At 39.3% G+C, this 18,478-nt stretch overlaps 1 protein-coding gene across 1 annotated transcript in view; it reads left to right on the forward strand.

Moving 5' to 3' along the window:
- The window catches only part of LOC112474005 (membrane-associated guanylate kinase, WW and PDZ domain-containing protein 2-like), a 292,185-nt gene that overhangs the window by 159,662 nt on the left and 114,045 nt on the right, over positions 1 to 18,478 (forward strand). The window contains exons 10-11 of the mRNA XM_025042189.1: positions 2,831 to 3,023; positions 9,702 to 9,950. Of these exons, the coding sequence (XP_024897957.1) occupies positions 2,831 to 3,023; positions 9,702 to 9,950 (442 nt within the window). The remainder of the gene's footprint in view (positions 1 to 2,830; positions 3,024 to 9,701; positions 9,951 to 18,478) is intronic.

The following is an 18,478-nucleotide window of genomic DNA, read 5'->3' on the forward strand; positions in this document are numbered from 1 at the left end:
TATTATAATTATAAATTATATTAAAGTATATTGAATATGTACAGTTTATTTGGATATTCAACTGAAGTGTACATTGAATATAGTTTATTTAAAAATATATAATATTTGATAAAACAAACTAAAGATTGAAGATTAAAGCTTCAAGTTCTAAAAAATTTGTCCTGTGAACTTCAGTCTTTGCTCAAATGTTGACTTCTCAGAGGCCTGCTCTAACCAACTCTAACACCACATAACTGACACCACCCACCATCCCACCTTGCTCTATTTTTCCATGGTACATGTCTGCTAGCATACAACATAATTTACAGATTTATTACATTTATTATTGTCTGACCACTAGAATGGAAGCTCTATATGTCAGTGATTTTTGTATATTGCTCACTGATGGATTCTTGGCACTTAGAAGTGTCCCCGGACTCATTGAATATTTGCTGGAAGAATGAATTAATTAGTGAGGAAAGTACCTCATATTGCAATACAGCAGAAAAGCAGATGTTTTACTGGAATTTTTCTTTTAATGGGTGACATAAGCTAGTAGCACAGGAGATAACTTCGGTGGTATCTGTATATCTTTGCTGTTTTCCTTTAACAAGAGAGGAACAGGAATTTTCCAATGTAAAATTTCATTTTTACAACTTCTTTAGAGGACCCAATTGCAAGTGTGGTTCTCTCAGTTGTAACCTATTTTTTGGTTCACTTTGATCAGTTAGAATCAGAAATATAGCTTGAAGTTGATAATTAACCAGCCAAGAAGCTCACAAGCCATATTTTTCTCTATAACCACCTATAAACTACCCTTCTAATGCATACAGAAAACCTAAAGGTCGAAGCATTTTCTTTGGGCTAACCCAGCTAAATGCAGCTTTTCATGGGGTGGTGGAAAAGCATAAACATTTATTTTAACTGGCTTTTGCACAAAGCACTTAACAAATCTTTGAAGTGCTCCTTAGTGGATTGAGACTTTTGAAGAATAGATTGGAACACCTTCAGAAAGAAACTCATCAATTCAGGTTGGCATGACAATAAGGGAAAATGGAGGCTGTCAGAAGCATGTCCAACAGCTGGACTTTAGCAAATGGGTACAGAAGGGTGCAGGAAAGCAACTGCACTGTGTAGCTAGCCAATCTACTGCAGGAGATGTGAGGCCTTTCCTGTGAGAGCGATAATGAATCATGCATCGGAGCACTATATTCAACATGGAAGCAAATCTATTCCCCACCCCACCTTACCTTCCAGAATTAGGGGAAAGCTGCTGTAGTGATGGGGAGTTTTTATTCTTCTGTATAAAAGGAGCTATTATTCAGTAGACCACGGCTGTGAAGTCATCAGGGGGAAAAAAAAGAACTCTTCAGACTATAATTTTATACATACCTGAGAAGTCTTGGGCATTTAGATCTAGTTGCCATGTTCACAGGCCACACTGAGCTATGTGACCAAGTACAAAGAAATCATTCTGCTGCCGAGCCTGAGGATATGCACACCTGAGAGTCACAATGCAGCAAGTCTGCAAATTAGCTGGAATCCACAGATTTGAGATTTGAAAGGAGTTTTTGCACCTGAAAGAAATCAATCTGTGAGCAAGTGATCATTTTATAAAGATTTAAAATAAAACCTAGAATATAGGCTCTATAATTTTATCTGGCTAATAGTAACTACCGCCTTTAGATGCTATATGGCTAAATTGCATGGCAAAAGAAAAAGGTTGTCTATTTTCCATGAGTTGGAAAAAATTGTTTAAACAACAAAACTAAAATATTAAGTGCCATTGTCTCTCCTCTGATAAAGAAAAAAAGGCTTACTAATGGACACTAAATTGAGTGTTTCTAATGCGAAGTGGGAAACCTTATGTTATGCCTTTCATAATAGTCCCTGGTTCAGGGAATTATAATAATACGCACATTTCCCAGATGTGTACCTCCTCATTGATATGATAGCCACCTAAACGCAGAGACATTCAGGGGACAGGCAGAACTGGGAATGTCCTTTGTGCAGAGGACAGTACTCTGAAGAAATGTTAATGGAAAAAAAGCTAAAATCTGGAGGTGATTTGACTGAGATTTTTTTTAAGTGAGTCAACTAGCCAGGAAAAAACAAACATGAATTTTGTTTTGTTTTCTTCTTACTTTAAGTTTTTCAAAGCAAAGCAAAAAATAAATGAAACAAACAAAAAAAAAGCACTTGGAACTTTTATCAGAGTTTAAAAATATACAGCAGCCAGTTTCTCATGACATTTTTGAGTACTCACTATGTGCCATAAACAGTCAAATGCCCTGCATACATTATTTCATTTAATTTGCCAACAACTTCATAAAGTAGGTCCTATTATTTTATTTCCCCATTTTGCAGATGAAATAACTGAGGCTCACCGAAGTGAAGCTTTGCCCAAGGTGACACAAATAAGAAGCGAGGCCAGGATTCAATCTCCAACTTGTTTCAATTCAGAGCCCATGCGTGGTGACCAACAGCATCAGATTATTCAGGTTTAGAATTTTCTTAAGGGTGATCATTTATGAGCCAGATAACAAGGGATCCCCAAACCTCATGGCCTCAGCAGCTAGCTCAAAATATTTCTCTAGATGTAGGTAACAACTTGGAGAGTTGGAAGGGCATCCTTCAGCCTCTTATTTTTCATTTTTCAAGTACGTACTCAGGTTTGGTGCAAGGAATAAAATGTGGGATTAAAATCTTCCACCGAATATATGTATGTATGTGAGTGTGTATGTATATATACATGTGTGTATATATATGTATACACACACACACACACACACACACACATATATGTAATGTTTGAAATGTAAATGTCTTTTCCTTCTCACTGCTTCTCTAGATTTTGATTGGAGCCGTCATTGCCATGGGCTCAGCCGACAGAGACGGCCGCCTACACCCAGGAGACGAGCTCGTCTACGTTGATGGAATTCCAGTGGCTGGCAAGACCCACCGCTATGTCATTGACCTTATGCACCACGCAGCCCGGAACGGGCAGGTCAACCTCACTGTGAGAAGAAAGGTGCTATGTGGAGGTATGCAGCTTGAGCCAGCATCAAGAGTGGAGGGTTAGGTGGAGATGCTTGTGTGAGACATGATAAAGACACTTGAAACAAAATTTTAAATCAGTTTCCATATTAAATGAAGTGGGGGGAACAACCTAGATACTCCAAATGTAACTGATTTTGAAAGTGCAGATTTCCACCCCACTAGTACAATTCCAAGCAGTCTTTGTGGCCCACATTTTCAACATCGTCATTAAAATTTTCAGGCAAAGCCTAGGGCTAATTTAAGATGTGTATGTTCTTTGGTAGATGCTAGTTATAACATTATAGTAGTGAAAAATATGACTTTTGAAAATGTTTTTCATTGTGTTTACAACCCAAGAACTACAGCATTTTGATACCGTAATAAGGCAAGGAAGATGGAAAATTAGCTTCCACTGTAGGGCCTGATAGAAGTAATATTAAAACTATTACCTTGATTTAGAGAAATGTAACTGTACATCACTCTGAGGAAATACAATTCATATAACTCCAAACTTATGAAACAGACAAATTAGAAGTATTATTCCCTTTGCATCCATTTTCCCAACTTCATAAAAGAATCCATCAAAGACAGACTTGTAAAAGTCAGCCTTCGTTGTCATAATAAATTTCTTTCTTCATCATCTCAACCCTACCCCCTCCAAAAAAAATTTATATTTTTAAGGAATAACTCAGTTACAAGCATCACACTATTTTTTATAGTCTGAGCACTCAATAACATTGAGAACATAGTCCCAAACTGCCTGCACTTGGTTCTGTGACTCACAGGAGCAGCAGCTCCAACGATGTTCAGTTGTCGCCTTCTGTCCCAGTGGCCTACTGGCCTCTCTGCTCAGGGACCTGACTGCCCCTTGTACAGAATGATGAATGCTAGAATTAGAAGGGACTTTAGCAACATCAGTTCCCTCGTATTACAGGTGAGGAAACTGAGGCCCCGTGGTACAGAAGCTTGCCCGGCGGTGTGCAGCAAGTCGGTGATGAAGCAGAGTCTTCTCTGGGGCCAGCACTGATTTTTTATGCCACTTTTAGTCCCCCACACTCTACCATCATCACCAGTTCCAGTAAATCAAAGACATTAGACCAATCTTTAGCAAATGTCACTTCCAAACATAAGGAGTCCTTCATATGTGTTATTATTATAACATATTTGAATTAAAAAAAAAAATGAACCACTGGCTAATCACAGGCTATGAATGACTCAAGAGGATAAGGTTTACTAGTCAAACAAAAAATTTTTTTCTATTCTATTCATCTAGAAACTAGACTTTGAGCAAGGCAATCATGTAAAAGGGCAAGTCAAAAAGAACTGTTAGCCGTCACCAGTAGAGACTGCTACATATCTTGTGTCAAATGGAGGTTTTGCTAAGAGATACTATTAATCTTCAGAAATTCCCGGCATACCATTTGACTTGACCCAAAGAAGTAAAACACCTTGAATTCTGCTTTATCCTTGGATGAGATGCCAGAAGGAAGACAGTGTTTTCTTGGTTAACATTTGACTGTCTCTCTCCCTACAAAGTGATTTTTATTAAAAGGTTGCTGTACTGTATGTTCTGTAACCCTAAGAGAAATTTAAAAGATACCTGATTTGCAAGGAAACACACTGCAAAGTGCAAAACCAATGCACCAACATAATTCCATGTTCCCCTTGCCGCCAGCTGATTATTGAAAATTAAATTTTGTTCTGATCAACCCAACCCAAACTATTGGAGTGTATGCCAAATGCTACAAAAATGTATTCTTGCAATTTGTAGATTATGCGACTTCCTTGAAGATGCTCTTTGTTGCGGTTCTTACCAACTTTACTCATTTAGGCTTTCAAGTGCATTTCGAGTGCATTTAATTTTTTAAAATGTTCTGCTGAAGACTGCTCATTCTCACCAGGAGAGTTTCCAAGTTAATTCAGCCCACTCTTCCTTGAAAGCTTCATCAGTATGAAAATGATTAAGTTCAGCAAAGGATACTTTGATAGTAAATGCCTAGAAACAGGATAAAACAGATTTATAAAAAACGCATAGAAAGACAGCTTTTCCTCATAGCTGCCATTTCTGCAGCAGTGAAAAGGGACAACTACAAATGGATATGACAGTGGAGATGCCTTTTCAAAGGTTGTTGTTATCATTATTATTATGCTTTCCTAAGCAACGGCAGTGGGAGGTGCAAGTCTGGCTTATGATGAGATGAAAGCTGAAGGGAAGTGAGCAATCAGCCATGAAGAGACGGAAGATGAACAAGAAAGGCACAATGTTGCCACCTTCTTGAACAAAGGAGCAGTATTATGGAGAAATTGCTGGGAAGAAGGGACATCAAAATATCATACCCTTAAGCTTTATGCTTCCTCAGCTTGTTCAAATGTCCTTCCCACCTCAGAAGACACTGGGCACTAGCTTTTTAGTTGGTGCTCAAAAAATTAAAATATTTATTATGAGAGATACAGACTGGTAGGTTACATTGGGTTAAAAATTTAAATAACACATAAACCTGCTCCAAATATTAAAATATGAAAAAGTTTACACACTAAAGATAGAAAGGCAATATTTTCAGTTAGTCAATGACAAGCCAGAGCCTCAAAAATGAGAAATTGTGAAGTAAAGGAAGGAAACATTTAGTAATGCATCCAATTTTATTTAACAGATAATTTTATCACAGATCTTGTACCTTAAACTAGTTTTGAGAGATGTCTTATCCATGCCCCCAGCTCCAATATTTAGTTGTTTTTTTCCCCAAGGATAGTACAAGAGTGCCTTTAATTATTACACTGAAAGTATAAATATTTATATGTTTAAGAGTTCAGTTTTGAGATGTTCAACCTAATGTCACATTATTTTGAATACATACTATTCATCTGAAAGAAGGGGTCTCTGAGGAACTTCTTAAAGTATAAATCTAAAAGTGATGTAAAAAAAAATTTTATGACTTAATCAAAACATGTTGAGTTTGTCTTAGAGTTATCATTGTCTTTTCTCTAACATCTAAGAGAAAGTCTAAGTCTTGGCCTAATGCCGAGAAAGAGAAGGTTTTCGTGGCAGCTGGGTGAAAAGTTTAGTCAATGTTTAGGGAGTCAGTAGATTCCCTGGTTCTGGTTACTATACTTTTTTGTTAATTCTAAATGCATTCCCTTATTCTTTGTCTATGAGCATGTCACCCATTAAAATACATTGTCTGCCTCGATGAGTATAAACCAGGAGTGTGCAAACTGCAGGCAGACCAGCCCCTAACATTAGCAGGGCCACAGCCCGTGGGCTGCCCCTTTCTCCATCAGGCACCCTGAGGGTACACATGCACATCGACTCTCCAGCCTGCATGTCCAAGCTCTGTCTACACACATACCCATTGCCTCAGCGATACTTTAAGACAAGACATGTGCATCTATAGTGCTGTCATCTTTCTGGGGGACAGTACTAAGAAGAAGCCTAGGCAACACCCCAGAAGCAGGCAAGATCTGTTTGGTTACAGAACCCTAGAGTCCTGGTATCCAGTGTGTAATCTAGAAGAGAAACAAGGGCTCCAGTTAAACAGGTCCCTTTGGCCTTGCATACTCCTCACCCTACAAGTAAATGAATAAATCAGGAATTTGCAAGAGACATTGGGGAATGATTGGAACTGTGGTGATTTGCAAACTGCCTACCTAGTCAAGAGAGAGTGGCCCTTGGCCAGCTATAGCAGATCATTACCAAATATTTCGAGAGAGATTGGAAATGTATATTTCTGTAAAACCTCCCCATTTAAAAACAATGACAATTTTAACAATTTTTAAACAAAGTATAGGTCAACACAGTGCAAGAATAATAACTGGGCATGCTGGCCAGGAGCAGTCCTTAAACAGTCGTCGACTGCTCTAGTTGAAACCATCTCACCTGTAGGGCATTGTCAACAGCTCCTGACTTCCCAGGAAAAGACCCTCTCCCAGTCAAAAAGTGATGATTTCCAGTATGACTGCTGGGGACAAAACAGAAGCTTAACCTAAAAATTGGTTATCTGACTTGAGTAGATATTAAGTGACTGAATTGTGTACACCCATTTGCGTGTGAGCCAAAAGGATAGGTCAGGGATGCTAGGAATTAGTGAATTAAAAAAAAAAAAATTGCACATGGTATCTAGTCACTTTGTGACATTTTACTATGTTATTCTAAAACAATGATTTTCCTGTCCTATACCAGGAAGGGTTGTTGGAGAGAAGACAGTCTCATTTGGACCTGAAGCATACTAAGTAGATAATAATGTCCAGTCAATTCAATCCTGTGAAGTCAATAATTAAAAGTCGTTTTAACTCCCTGGTTTTAAAAGTGTTCATGTTGTAAAACAGCAGTCCCAAAACTTTTTGGCACCAGGAACCAGTGTTCCTGTGAGAATCTAATGCCAGGTGATCTGAGGTGGAGCTGAGATGGTGATGCTAGCACTAGAAAGTGGCTGCAAATACAGATGAAGCTTCGCTCACTGGCCCACAGCTCGCCTCCTGCTGTATGGCCAGGTTCCTAACAGGCCACTGACTGGTACCGCTCCATAGCCGGGGAGTTGGGGACCCCTTTTGTAATAGACAAAGAACTTTGTTCTAGAGGTTGAAAGAGAAGTCCAAAAACAATAGAAAGGTATCTTGTTAATGCGTTTGACTCTTTCACTTACCTAGGGACCACTCACATTGACTTAGTTGATGACTTTCTTTCTCCCTGTAGAATCTGTGGCAAAGCCACTCCCAGCCATTTATTGCAAAGACAGATAATTTTTCTTTGTTGCCACTTTACTGACAACCACAGCTCTCGACCCCCTGAAATATGACAGCCAGAAAATAAGATCTCTCTTGTCACTGCCTATGACATTTAGTTACTGATTTGGTCCAATAACTCAGGGAGATTTTCAATTTAATGTTGCAGCATAATAATTTGTTTGTTTTTCTTCTTCCTGACTATCTCTAATCACTTTATTTCCATCTCACAGAAGGACTGATAAAGGACATGTGCTTCACCAAGACAATAACAGCTTGTCTTTGGATGATGTTTTCTAACAGGAAGGGTACACTTTACAGGCAGTTTTAGTTCTGATAGAAAAGAGAAGAAGTCTTTGACATTGACATTTTGTTCTTTTATGACCTCAGCACATTTCTTACAGAAGAGCATCCATTTGTTTTCTTTTATTAAAACCCGATTAATTAAATCTTCTTTACAAAAAAAAATCAAATTTTTCAAATGATAATAAGCAACAGCCTGGATCTTATTCATTCAATAATTACAAACAAGAAATGAATACATTTTTGTAAGGCCATTTTTAATCTGGGGATATGAATAAACACAGCTCTTTTTTCTTCAAGTATCAGTGTAACAGAACCTCTCTTGTTGTCTGTGTTCTTTCTCCCTGACTTTTTCATTTCAGAATGGAATTGCAGATTATAAAGTTAAGAGCCTTCTTAGGAACTTTTGCTATTTTTTTTTAACTTGCTATATGAAATGCTTTCCAGACTTCTAAATAGGAGACCATATCTAGAGACCCAAAAAGAAATCATTAATTTTGATTCTTTTCCATCTTACTATTCTTCTGTTCCATAAAAATCTTTTGAGTACACTAATTAAATTGTAAGATGGAGCCGAAACAGTCTTATTTCTAATTATGGTATTCTAGGTACCCACTTCAGTTCTTTTAATCAAAATACCAAAACCTAAGTATTAAATTAAAATGACAAACTTCTTTCTGGATGACAGATCAACTTTCACTTTAAAAATTAGCTTCTCTTGGCTGCCGACTTTCTATTATTCTTCCTTGTAAATATGCTTGCTTTCTTATGGAAGTAGTGGTTTGGTTTATCTGGTTGATTAATAGAGTATATTTTGTAATAATACAGAATGCAAATGAGCAAGGCCTCACACACTTCCCTAATGACTCAAAATTCATCATTCTTTAGCCTGATATTTTTGTTAGATTTGATCCTAGAGTGAACAAACTACTTTAACAAGGATGCTTCCTACCTACACGAAGTGAATTAACACATCTAGGCTAACAGAATATCACAAAATTAAATAAAACCATGGCTCTTTAGTAAAATTATGGTAGGTCATTTTATGTGGACATCCCCTGGGCTAACAAAGTCTTCCACAGCAGCATTTCTCAAAGTGTGGTCTTGAAACTTCATCCAGATTTCTGTGCCCAATCTCCTCTAGATCTACTGAAAAAACTTTCCACGGGCGGACTCTGAAGATGCATATTTTTTACAAGTTCTTTAAGTAATTCTTATGCACAGTACACTTAAGGATTCTACCCACTTGTTTTATGATTTTATTTGATCAATTATTATTGTAAAACTAAGAAGCTTAATATCTAAAACTAGGCCTTATCAAAAAAATAAATAAAACTAGGCTATGTCCTGGAGTTTGCAGTCTTACCAAAAGGAAAACACAGAGGAAGTTGATGAGGGGTTTTACCAATGTCTGCTATGAGATAGGGTGTAAAAGGGGCCAGTACCTGGGGCGCTCCATAGCTAGGTTTGCAGCCCTTCAAATGCTCTGCACATCTGGGGAGAATAGAAGCCAGTCAACCAGTCTTGTAACAGTGCTGGTGTCTACAACAATACGTAGTTCACAGGAGGCACTCATCATGACCCTTATTAATGCCTAGGACACAGGAGGCACTCACCATGACCCTTATTAACCCATTTCCTGTGTACAATGTGTGTTCCAGGGGAGCCCTGCCCAGAGAACGGGAGGAGTCCAGGCTCCGTATCAACCCACCACAGCTCTCCACGCAGTGACTACGCAACCTACACCAACAGCAACCACGCTGTGCCCAGTAGCAATGCCTCTCCCCCCGAAGGCTTCACCTCCCACAGCCTGCAGACCAGTGACGTGGTCATTCACCGCAAAGAGAACGAAGGCTTTGGCTTCGTCATCATCAGCTCCCTGAACAGGCCTGAGTCCGGATCCACTATAAGTAAGTGACTGCTCAGCCTGCCTTTGAATAAGAGGTCTTATTTTTATTTTGTTCTGGTGTCAGGGATACTGGACAGGCAGATCAGAGGACTGTTGTAGACATGTTATGGAGCCTGAAAGTGACAGGCTGTGGACACAAAGAAAGCATCCTGAACACTTGATTAGCCAAATGATGCTGGCCTTTGGTTCAGGAAGAATGCAAGACCACAGCTAATGTCCCCCCAACTCCACACCCCCATAAAAGCTTCTCATTCATTTTAAACTGGAAAGAATAAAACAGAGTGAAATGGGAGTGTCAGTGTGAGGGGAAGGGTACTCCTGTTTGATAGAAGGAAACCACATCTGTAAAAGATCTAGGAGGAAAGCAGTCTGAGCAGACGCTTTGAGGTGGGAAGGAGCTCAGCATTAAAGAAATACACAGAAGCCCAGTGAGGCTGTGGTGTGGTGAACAGAGAGAGCAGCATGAGATCAAGACGGAGAACTAGGCAGAAGCCAGGCCACACAGGGCTTCGTATGCCCATAGGAAGAATTCTGGAGTGTAGTCTAAATCCATCAGAACCATTGGAGGGTTTTAATCAGTGGACAGAAATCTGATATATTTTTAAAAGATGAGTCCAGCTGCCTGTAGAAAATGAAATAGAGGGAAAAGAGCAAGAGTGGAGACACAAGACACAGTTAGGAGGCCATTAAAACAGTCCTGTGGGCCCAGAGATAGTAGTGTCTCCCCCTAAAGCAGCAGCAGTGCGTAGGGGAGAAGTAGGTGACTTCCCCTCCGGGCGTCCTCCAAACCTAAGGTCCTGTGAGTCTGCACAACAGGGGACAGTCAGAGGTCATATTTCTCTTCCACTCAGTCATCTTTGAAGATACTCAGGCTTCCTCGATGGTTTTCCTTTCAGCAATACTATTCCAGAAGTCACTGGGCAGCCAACAAGCAGTAGAATAGAAGAAGCAATAGGAAAACTTGTTCATTTTTTCATGCTGAAGCCATTTAGTTAAGAATGTTATGGATGGAAACACCAGAATAGAGAACATTAAGAGGAAAAATGATTGAGTCCTATTGTGGTCCTAAAATTCTTATAAACTGTGGTTGTTTCCAGCACATGGTGCAAGAAGGAGGTGCATGTGTCAAACAGTACTAAAGAAATCAAATTGTTAGACTGAATAAGAACTTTTTATGATAAACTTAATGTTATCCAAACAACACCAAAACTAAATGGAGAGGATTGCCCTGTTTAGCTTCAGCTTTGACAAATTCAAGAGTGAAAACTACAGAAGCGCTAAACTTCAGTGAATATGTGCAGAAGCTAAATTACATCCATCTGAAAGTACAATTTCATTTCTCTTTTTCTTCATGATAAGCTGAGGAAATAAATCCAATCTTTAAGCATAGAGAAAAAGCAGAATTCTGTCAGTACGATGGATTCGCCGAGATTAGAAGGACACAAGACTAAAGATTTTCATGACTTATATAAACAGCCTTCCAATACTTTACATTTGGAGAAAATGTCCACAGAGCACTTTTGTAACTGTTCTAGTCATTCAAATAATTCACTGGAGCAGGATACCCAAAGGACTAGAATAAAAATAAAAAATGTACTACCATGTATTTAAGCATGTTAAGCACGTATTTAAGGTCTCAGCTTTATCCGAAGTTCGATAGCATCATTGCTAAACATATGGGAGAATGTGTTTGTGTTTGTGTGTATGTGTGTACATGCATGTACTTATTTCATTAAGAAACCACAAATGCTTTTTCTACTGCAAATAAAATCTATGCATGGGTAGATTTGGAAAACAACTGGTGCAAATGCTTACAATTAACATGTGAATTTTTTCTTCCTACCAAGTGACAATAGATTGTCCTCAAACAGTAATTCTAACCATTTCAGAATGGTGTTATTTTAATCACCCTGGAGACTGGAAATATATTCTAGAGTTCATGGCTTCTTTTCTCACATATTTATTTCATTTTAATTTAAGGAGTTTGAAACACAGGTTGCCCCCACGTTCTGTGGGAAGAGCAGCTATTACACTGATGGCATGTAGAAATTATATAGTTTACACTATATAATTTGCAACATGCACCTAAAAGGTTCCTGAACCTGATGCTGTTTCATACTTAAATGATAATTTTAAACTCATAATTTTGAAAAGAAATACTAAAGGCTTCATAAATGGTAAAGAGCTGCCCTTGTGCCACATCTCCATCATCAGAATATCTAGGGTTCTTGGGCTTTCTGAGACTAGGAGAGCATGATACTATCTGGTTCTCAAGAGTCACAGTCATTTCCAGGGCTGTGTTATTTTTCTCTTCCTGTCTTCCCTAAGCCCAAGCATCGTGAACACTTTCATGGTTTTTCCACGGCTGCGGAAGCCTTTCCGTTGGTGGACAGTGCTGTTTTGCCTGTGCTCAGTGCACCATCCTCTGTAGGCAAGGGACCGGCGCAGTTAATGGCCGAGGTGCTACAATCATACTGCCTGGGTTTGAAACCCGGCTCCATCATTTACTAGCTGTGTGACCTTGAGGAAGTTACGTGACCTCTTTGGGCCTCAGTTTTCTCAGTTGTAAAGAGAAGATCATTTTAATACCTGCGTCATGGGATTGCTGTGAGGATTAAATGGATTAGTACATAAAAGTGCTTAGAACAACACTGGCTCAGAGGAAGCACTAAATATGTCATCATTGCTATCTAGCCCACCATCTCCTCCAGGAATTACCTTTGCATCCATCAGCTTGCTCTTCTTGGATAGCGCAGAGTTCGCACTGGCTGCCAATTCAGTCAGAGCTAAATCTGGGCAGCAGATGAGCATCTCTGAGAGCTGACTCCCCCTTCCCACAAGCTGACCAAATGAGAGCACAGTCTTCCCCACTCCTACCCCCTGCAGCCTGGATCGGCCTGGGGGCAGTTAGAGCAGTGGCTGCCACAGCAATCCAGCTGAAGGTGCCCTTGCTGAGGCTTCAGGCCGAAAGTCTCTCAGAATTCACTAGCCATTCAACTAGAAAAGTCACAGGAAACATCAAAATTCAGACTTCAAGCTGTGCCTATTAGAATGTTCCCGAAAACATTACATCTCTATTGAACATATTAGAGAAGAGAAGAGAGATGAAGAACCCAAATGTGAACTTCCCCACCCTGCAGACAGGAAAAGAATTGCCTTTCATAGCTTCTTCAACCCAGGCAACAACTTCGCCAGCAGTGCCAGATGTTTAACCAACTGAGTACTTGGAAGGTGAGGTTTCTGGCTTATTATTGCCTGGCATTTAGTAGAGGACTCTTTACCAAAGCTTCACATATTTTTTTCAAAATATTATTTCCCCCAAAAAATAAAGAAGAAATTCTCTTAATTAATGTAATTAAAGAACATACTACTTCCTTCCAAAGCCAGTGACTCAGGAGGCCAGCTATTGTCAGGGAACAGACGAACCTTAACAGCTTCCTATCCGAGGTGCGAAAATGTCCCTCTTGGTTTAAAGTGAGAATAGGCAAGCTTCCTGAGCATTTTTGTCCCATTATCCAAAATATTATTATCTTTTTAAGACTTCACAATTAAACCCAAGGGGAAAACATTGTGGTTTGCAGAACAGAGCCTCAGATGAGAGTAAACTGTAACAGGCAATTGCATTTTAAATTCTTAAAAAGATTCAAAGATTTATAAATAAAAGTGTTCATTACCATGTTATTGATAAACAGAGGAAATTAGAAACAATGTTAGAAGATTTTCAAAACCTGAAAACTTTGGTATATTTGGGAAATTCAAGGCATTTGCTGCCGTCGACTAACTGTTGTCACTCTCACTGAGGTCTGTGTACACAGAATAGACAAGACTTGGGTAGCCTCCTGACCGAGTGGATTGAATGCTTCCCCTAAAAAATGTCCCTGTGGCCATGTGCAGTGGGGTTGGCAGTTTGGTCTTTGGGCCTCCCCAGCTGAGTCCTGACATCCAGGTTTCATTGCACAGTTGTAACCTGTCCTTACAGGTGCTTCCTGCTCTCCCTCACCCTCCAAACCTGCTTTAACCAGACGTTTCCAAGAAGGGCTTTGGCACAAGCTATGAAATAAAAGTAATCCTTGGTCAACTGCCTTTCTGTAATTTGTCAGGAAAGTTGTATTGGAATTTACGAGATAGACATACATGGACAGCTTGGACATCAGTGGTGAAGGCCGGCAGACTGTTGAGAGAATTTATAAACTTAAATGCTGGCCATAGCAGATCATGAGGTAGAACATTTTCAAGACAGCAGCCATAGCCACAATCTAAGCAGTCAGCCATAGGGAAACAATTACTTCCACCCTTCCTTCCTTCATTCTTATTGTCTTAACAGCATTGATTCAGTTTTCTGTGTCTTTATTGCAAGAGCATCACTGGTCAGCATGCTGCTAGCTTCTTAACAATCTTACAGCTCTGTGTTGGTGCTGAAAATCTTTGTTTCCATGTAAAATCTTTGTTTCCATGTGTGTACTTTGGCGCGAGCTGGAGTACAGGCATGGTCATTGTTGACTTACCCTAAGGCCCACTGCCATTCGATGTTCTGGGAAAAAGTTCATTATCTTTGGTTAAATGCCCTGATGACTTTCTCAAAGTCCTTGATGATATCCAGAGGCTCTGGAGTTTAAAAGTTATTCTAGAGATTCAAAAGCTTAGCTCACAGGTCTTCTATGAAATTTTAAGAAAGGATGAAATAAAACTGAACAAGGGGTTAAGATTTTTCCCACCAAAACTCATCTCACCAACCATGCAACCACTGAATAGTAATCTGAACTTAGGGGAGGTGCATATTAAAACCAACAGCCTTTCCCTAACACAGGAGATTTAAAATAAAAAAGTGCATCAGAAAACAAGCCAGAGCCTCACTCCAGTTTATCTACTAACTACTGTATCCCTTGAGGAAGTCATTTGGTCTTTCTTTGTCTCCTCGTCACCCAAAATATAAAAAGTGATGGACTGAAAAGCCTCTCTTCCAGCTCTAAATTTCTTATGCCATGAATCATCATGGAAGATAAGGTATTAGTTTTGTCTGTATGTAAAAAGCTTTGGGTAAGTTTGTGGCCTAGGTCATATTTTTCATTGGCTTAAGCTCTCATTTTAAACTTGTGTTACTTTCATTTTTATTACATTTTGAAGATGGCTCCTAAGACTTTCAATTCTTATGTTCATCTCAAACTCCATCAAGAAATGATATGAAATAAGCACTTAAGTACACTATACCAATTCCCCTTTTAAGGCAATTTAAGGCAGTGTTTTTCTCCTTTTTTTACTTCCTGGCACACTCGTAAAATGATAACAGTTTTACAATTCACTGAGATAGAAGGAAGAGGTTGCTGGAGGCAAAAAGAAACTTCTCTAAGGGGTTCTATCTCCTTAGGAGGCAATGTCTGCCTTGTCATACCTGTAAACTTTAGTGACACACTCCTTTTAATAGCCCACGGTAACAACATTTTGCCTTAAATTGAAGGCTATGAATATCAGCATCCAATAAGCACCTCATCTTACATTTCATTGGTTTGGGTTGTGGCAGTGGATTTTCTTCAAACTCTGTATTGAGGTTTCTTCATTGATCACTTTAAAAACATAGGTAGTTGGTGCCACTGGTGCCGATGCTGGGACCTTGACCTTCTCTATGTCACCATAGACTTTGACCTATCAATTCTCCATCCCCAAAAGTCATTGCTGGAAAGTTACTTAAGTCATGCCCATGCAGCTGAACATGCGAATTAGAAAGTAAGTCCCATTCATTTCTCTATTTCTCATTAGTTTGCAAAAGCAGTTTCATTTCAGAGTTCTCAACCAGCTTTGTAACATGTAATATTCCTTTACTCCTTAAACAAATCTCTGCTTTGGATTCCTTCAAGGACATGGTGCTTTTGCTCTGAGCTTTATGCTGAAAGTAGCTCATTCAGAAGGCATAATGGTATCACCAACACTGCTAATGTGAGTGCTTCTACAACAGAAGAAATACAGAGGGAACGGGGATGCTATATTAAATGCCAGCTTTCCCCTAAATATCTGGCTTCTAAATATAATTCATGAACCATAAAATAAGCAAATATCTTCATAATCTTTTGGAAAAAATCTACATTTACAAAAAAAAAGGATAAGATTGTTATTCATAGTCTTTACCGACATACATGTTTTAAATCAAATCAGTCTTTTCACATTTATTGATGTGACCTACTTTCAGCAGCAGGAGGTAGCCAGGGGCTAGGGTAGGAGTGGAGTGCAGCTACTAATGATGCAAAGTGCATCAAGAAAGGCAGCCTTTTCTATGTACAATTCAGTCTTCTTATAATGAGTTCTTGATCATAACGCCCCTGATGAAAGTATCTACAGAGTAAAGTTCAAACACACCTCTCTTATGTTCAAGACCTTAGGTAATCTAGACAGCCATTTTTTATCAACAGCTCCTCATGGTTCCATTCCACCAAAGCTTGTGTAGTTACTTAACCCTGAGGACAACTTCTGCTTTCCTGTCCCAGTGTCCATGTTTTGCCTGCTGCCACTTGCAATGTCTCCTCTCATCCAATAATAAATTTTGTCAAGCTTTTTTCCAGGAATCTTATCTTGTACTTCGTTTTCACAGCAACCAACCCTAAGAAGAAACTACTGCCCAAACAGTAAACATCTCTCACCAGCAGCTCAAAAATCTCTCATCTGTTAATAAGGGTGACCCCTCACCCTTCTCTCTCAAGTGTTTTCATTAATTCTTATATGGAATTTTTGTCTGTACCCCCCTTAATTGTTGACTGCTCCCTGACTTCCCATCTATTAATACTATCTATTATTGTCATTTTATTTTCCATGTGTTTGTTTTGCATCCCCTAAATAAATTGTAAGTTCCTTAAGGGCAGGAAATGATGACATTTTTTTGAATCCATCACAGTTCCTGGTCACATGTTTTTCAAGGATTTTTCATGTAATTTGTGTTGGTGTGAATAGGTTGGATCCTCATATAGTAGTGATCCAGCACTGTCCTCACCAAAGTAAAAGTGTGAATGTGCTCTGCTCTAACTTTCCCTGCACCTAAACCTAGCTGTTCCATCCCTCAGAGTCAGCAAGACATATCTCTGAGAATGCGCAAAGCATCAGAGGATCACTTACGGGGAGGAATTGCGTGCAAACTGCTCCTTGCCCGGTATGAGAAATTGCACTATAATAAAGTAGAACTGGCACAGTGTCGCAGAATACAAATTTCCCATCAGTTGTTCTCAGCCTGAGTAAATGATTCAATAGCCAACCCAGGGCCTAGCGAAGTCTTAGATGAGAGAGCCCTCTAAGAAATCGGGCTCAGGGGGGCTATCTCCATGCCTGTGGGCAGCCTCTCTAGTCGTAAGCAGCTGGGTTGCAAAGCCCTTGTCCTCCGAAGGGCCAGGCTGGCGGCCGCAGTGTGCTCACTTTTTCACCTCATCCTGGCACTGACTGTTCCTGGAATCGCCATCCATCTGTATGAGCACCACCTCAGCGATAATTATATCGTCCTAAATGAGAGGGTTTGGACGGCATCCCAAGCTCCTTAGAAAAAAGTATTACCTCAGATTATTTATTCATTTCACAACCCTCATTAACAAAGCAACCTAACTCAGTTCCAAGCGAACAAGTTCTGAATCACACTGCTTCTTTATAGGATCATCCTCAGCCAAAATGCAGGATGAATAGGACCTATTGGTTAAATTCCATTTTTTCCAATCCTGAGCATGACTAATTTTGTTCTCAAATTTAAACCTGGCTGCCTAGGTCCTACCAGTAAGCAGACAAGCAAACAAGAAAAGATTTTTGCATCAAACTCTAAGTACTCTGATATCTGAACTTTGAAGCATCTAGTAACTAAAACGGACAGACGCATATAAACATTTAATTCTCTTAGCACTAACAAATTTAAAGATCATTAAATTGTTAAAATAAGTCCACGGAGAAGCACCATCATTCTTATTTATTCTCAAAAAGAGGAGCAATGCAACCTACCAAAAAAATCTGTGAGTGCTCACAGTATGTTTTTTAAAATTCTAGACCATTTTTCTTATCGTTTGAATGGAGCTCATAAATCATAAGTTTTCTCCACTTTTCAGGAAGGTTTATATTATTGTGTTCAAAGACTCTCCAGGTAGCAGCAGAAGGTGAATGTGTAGGTGTCTTCTTACCTGTAGCTATTCAGTTGTCTTAAAACCTCGTAAGTGGGTGATCAATAGCTGTTCCCTCTGGGTTTGTGTCCTGCAGCTCCTTGTTGTTCACTAGACAGTACAAGGAGAGTACAACTGTGAAGACAGTCAGACTTCAGGTGCAGGATCATGCTTTATCCGTGGAAAATGCCCATCACTCTCCCATGGGGTTCAAACAAATTCCGAGCCTGCAGGTCACTTTTGCAGAAGACACATTTTCAGGGTCTCATGTTGGATTCAAGTCTCTGTAATTTTACTTTTCTTCTTTTTCCCCAACAATCAGCCACATAAGAAAAGCTGATTCCACACTTACAGCCATTTTAAAAACATGTCGTTAAGTGAATGCAGTAGTTATTTATCTCCACTTTTCAGCTAT

The sequence above is a fragment of the Pteropus alecto genome, unplaced genomic scaffold, assembly GCF_000325575.1.
Source record: "Pteropus alecto unplaced genomic scaffold, ASM32557v1 scaffold69, whole genome shotgun sequence".
Classification (NCBI taxonomy): Eukaryota; Metazoa; Chordata; class Mammalia; order Chiroptera; family Pteropodidae; genus Pteropus; species Pteropus alecto.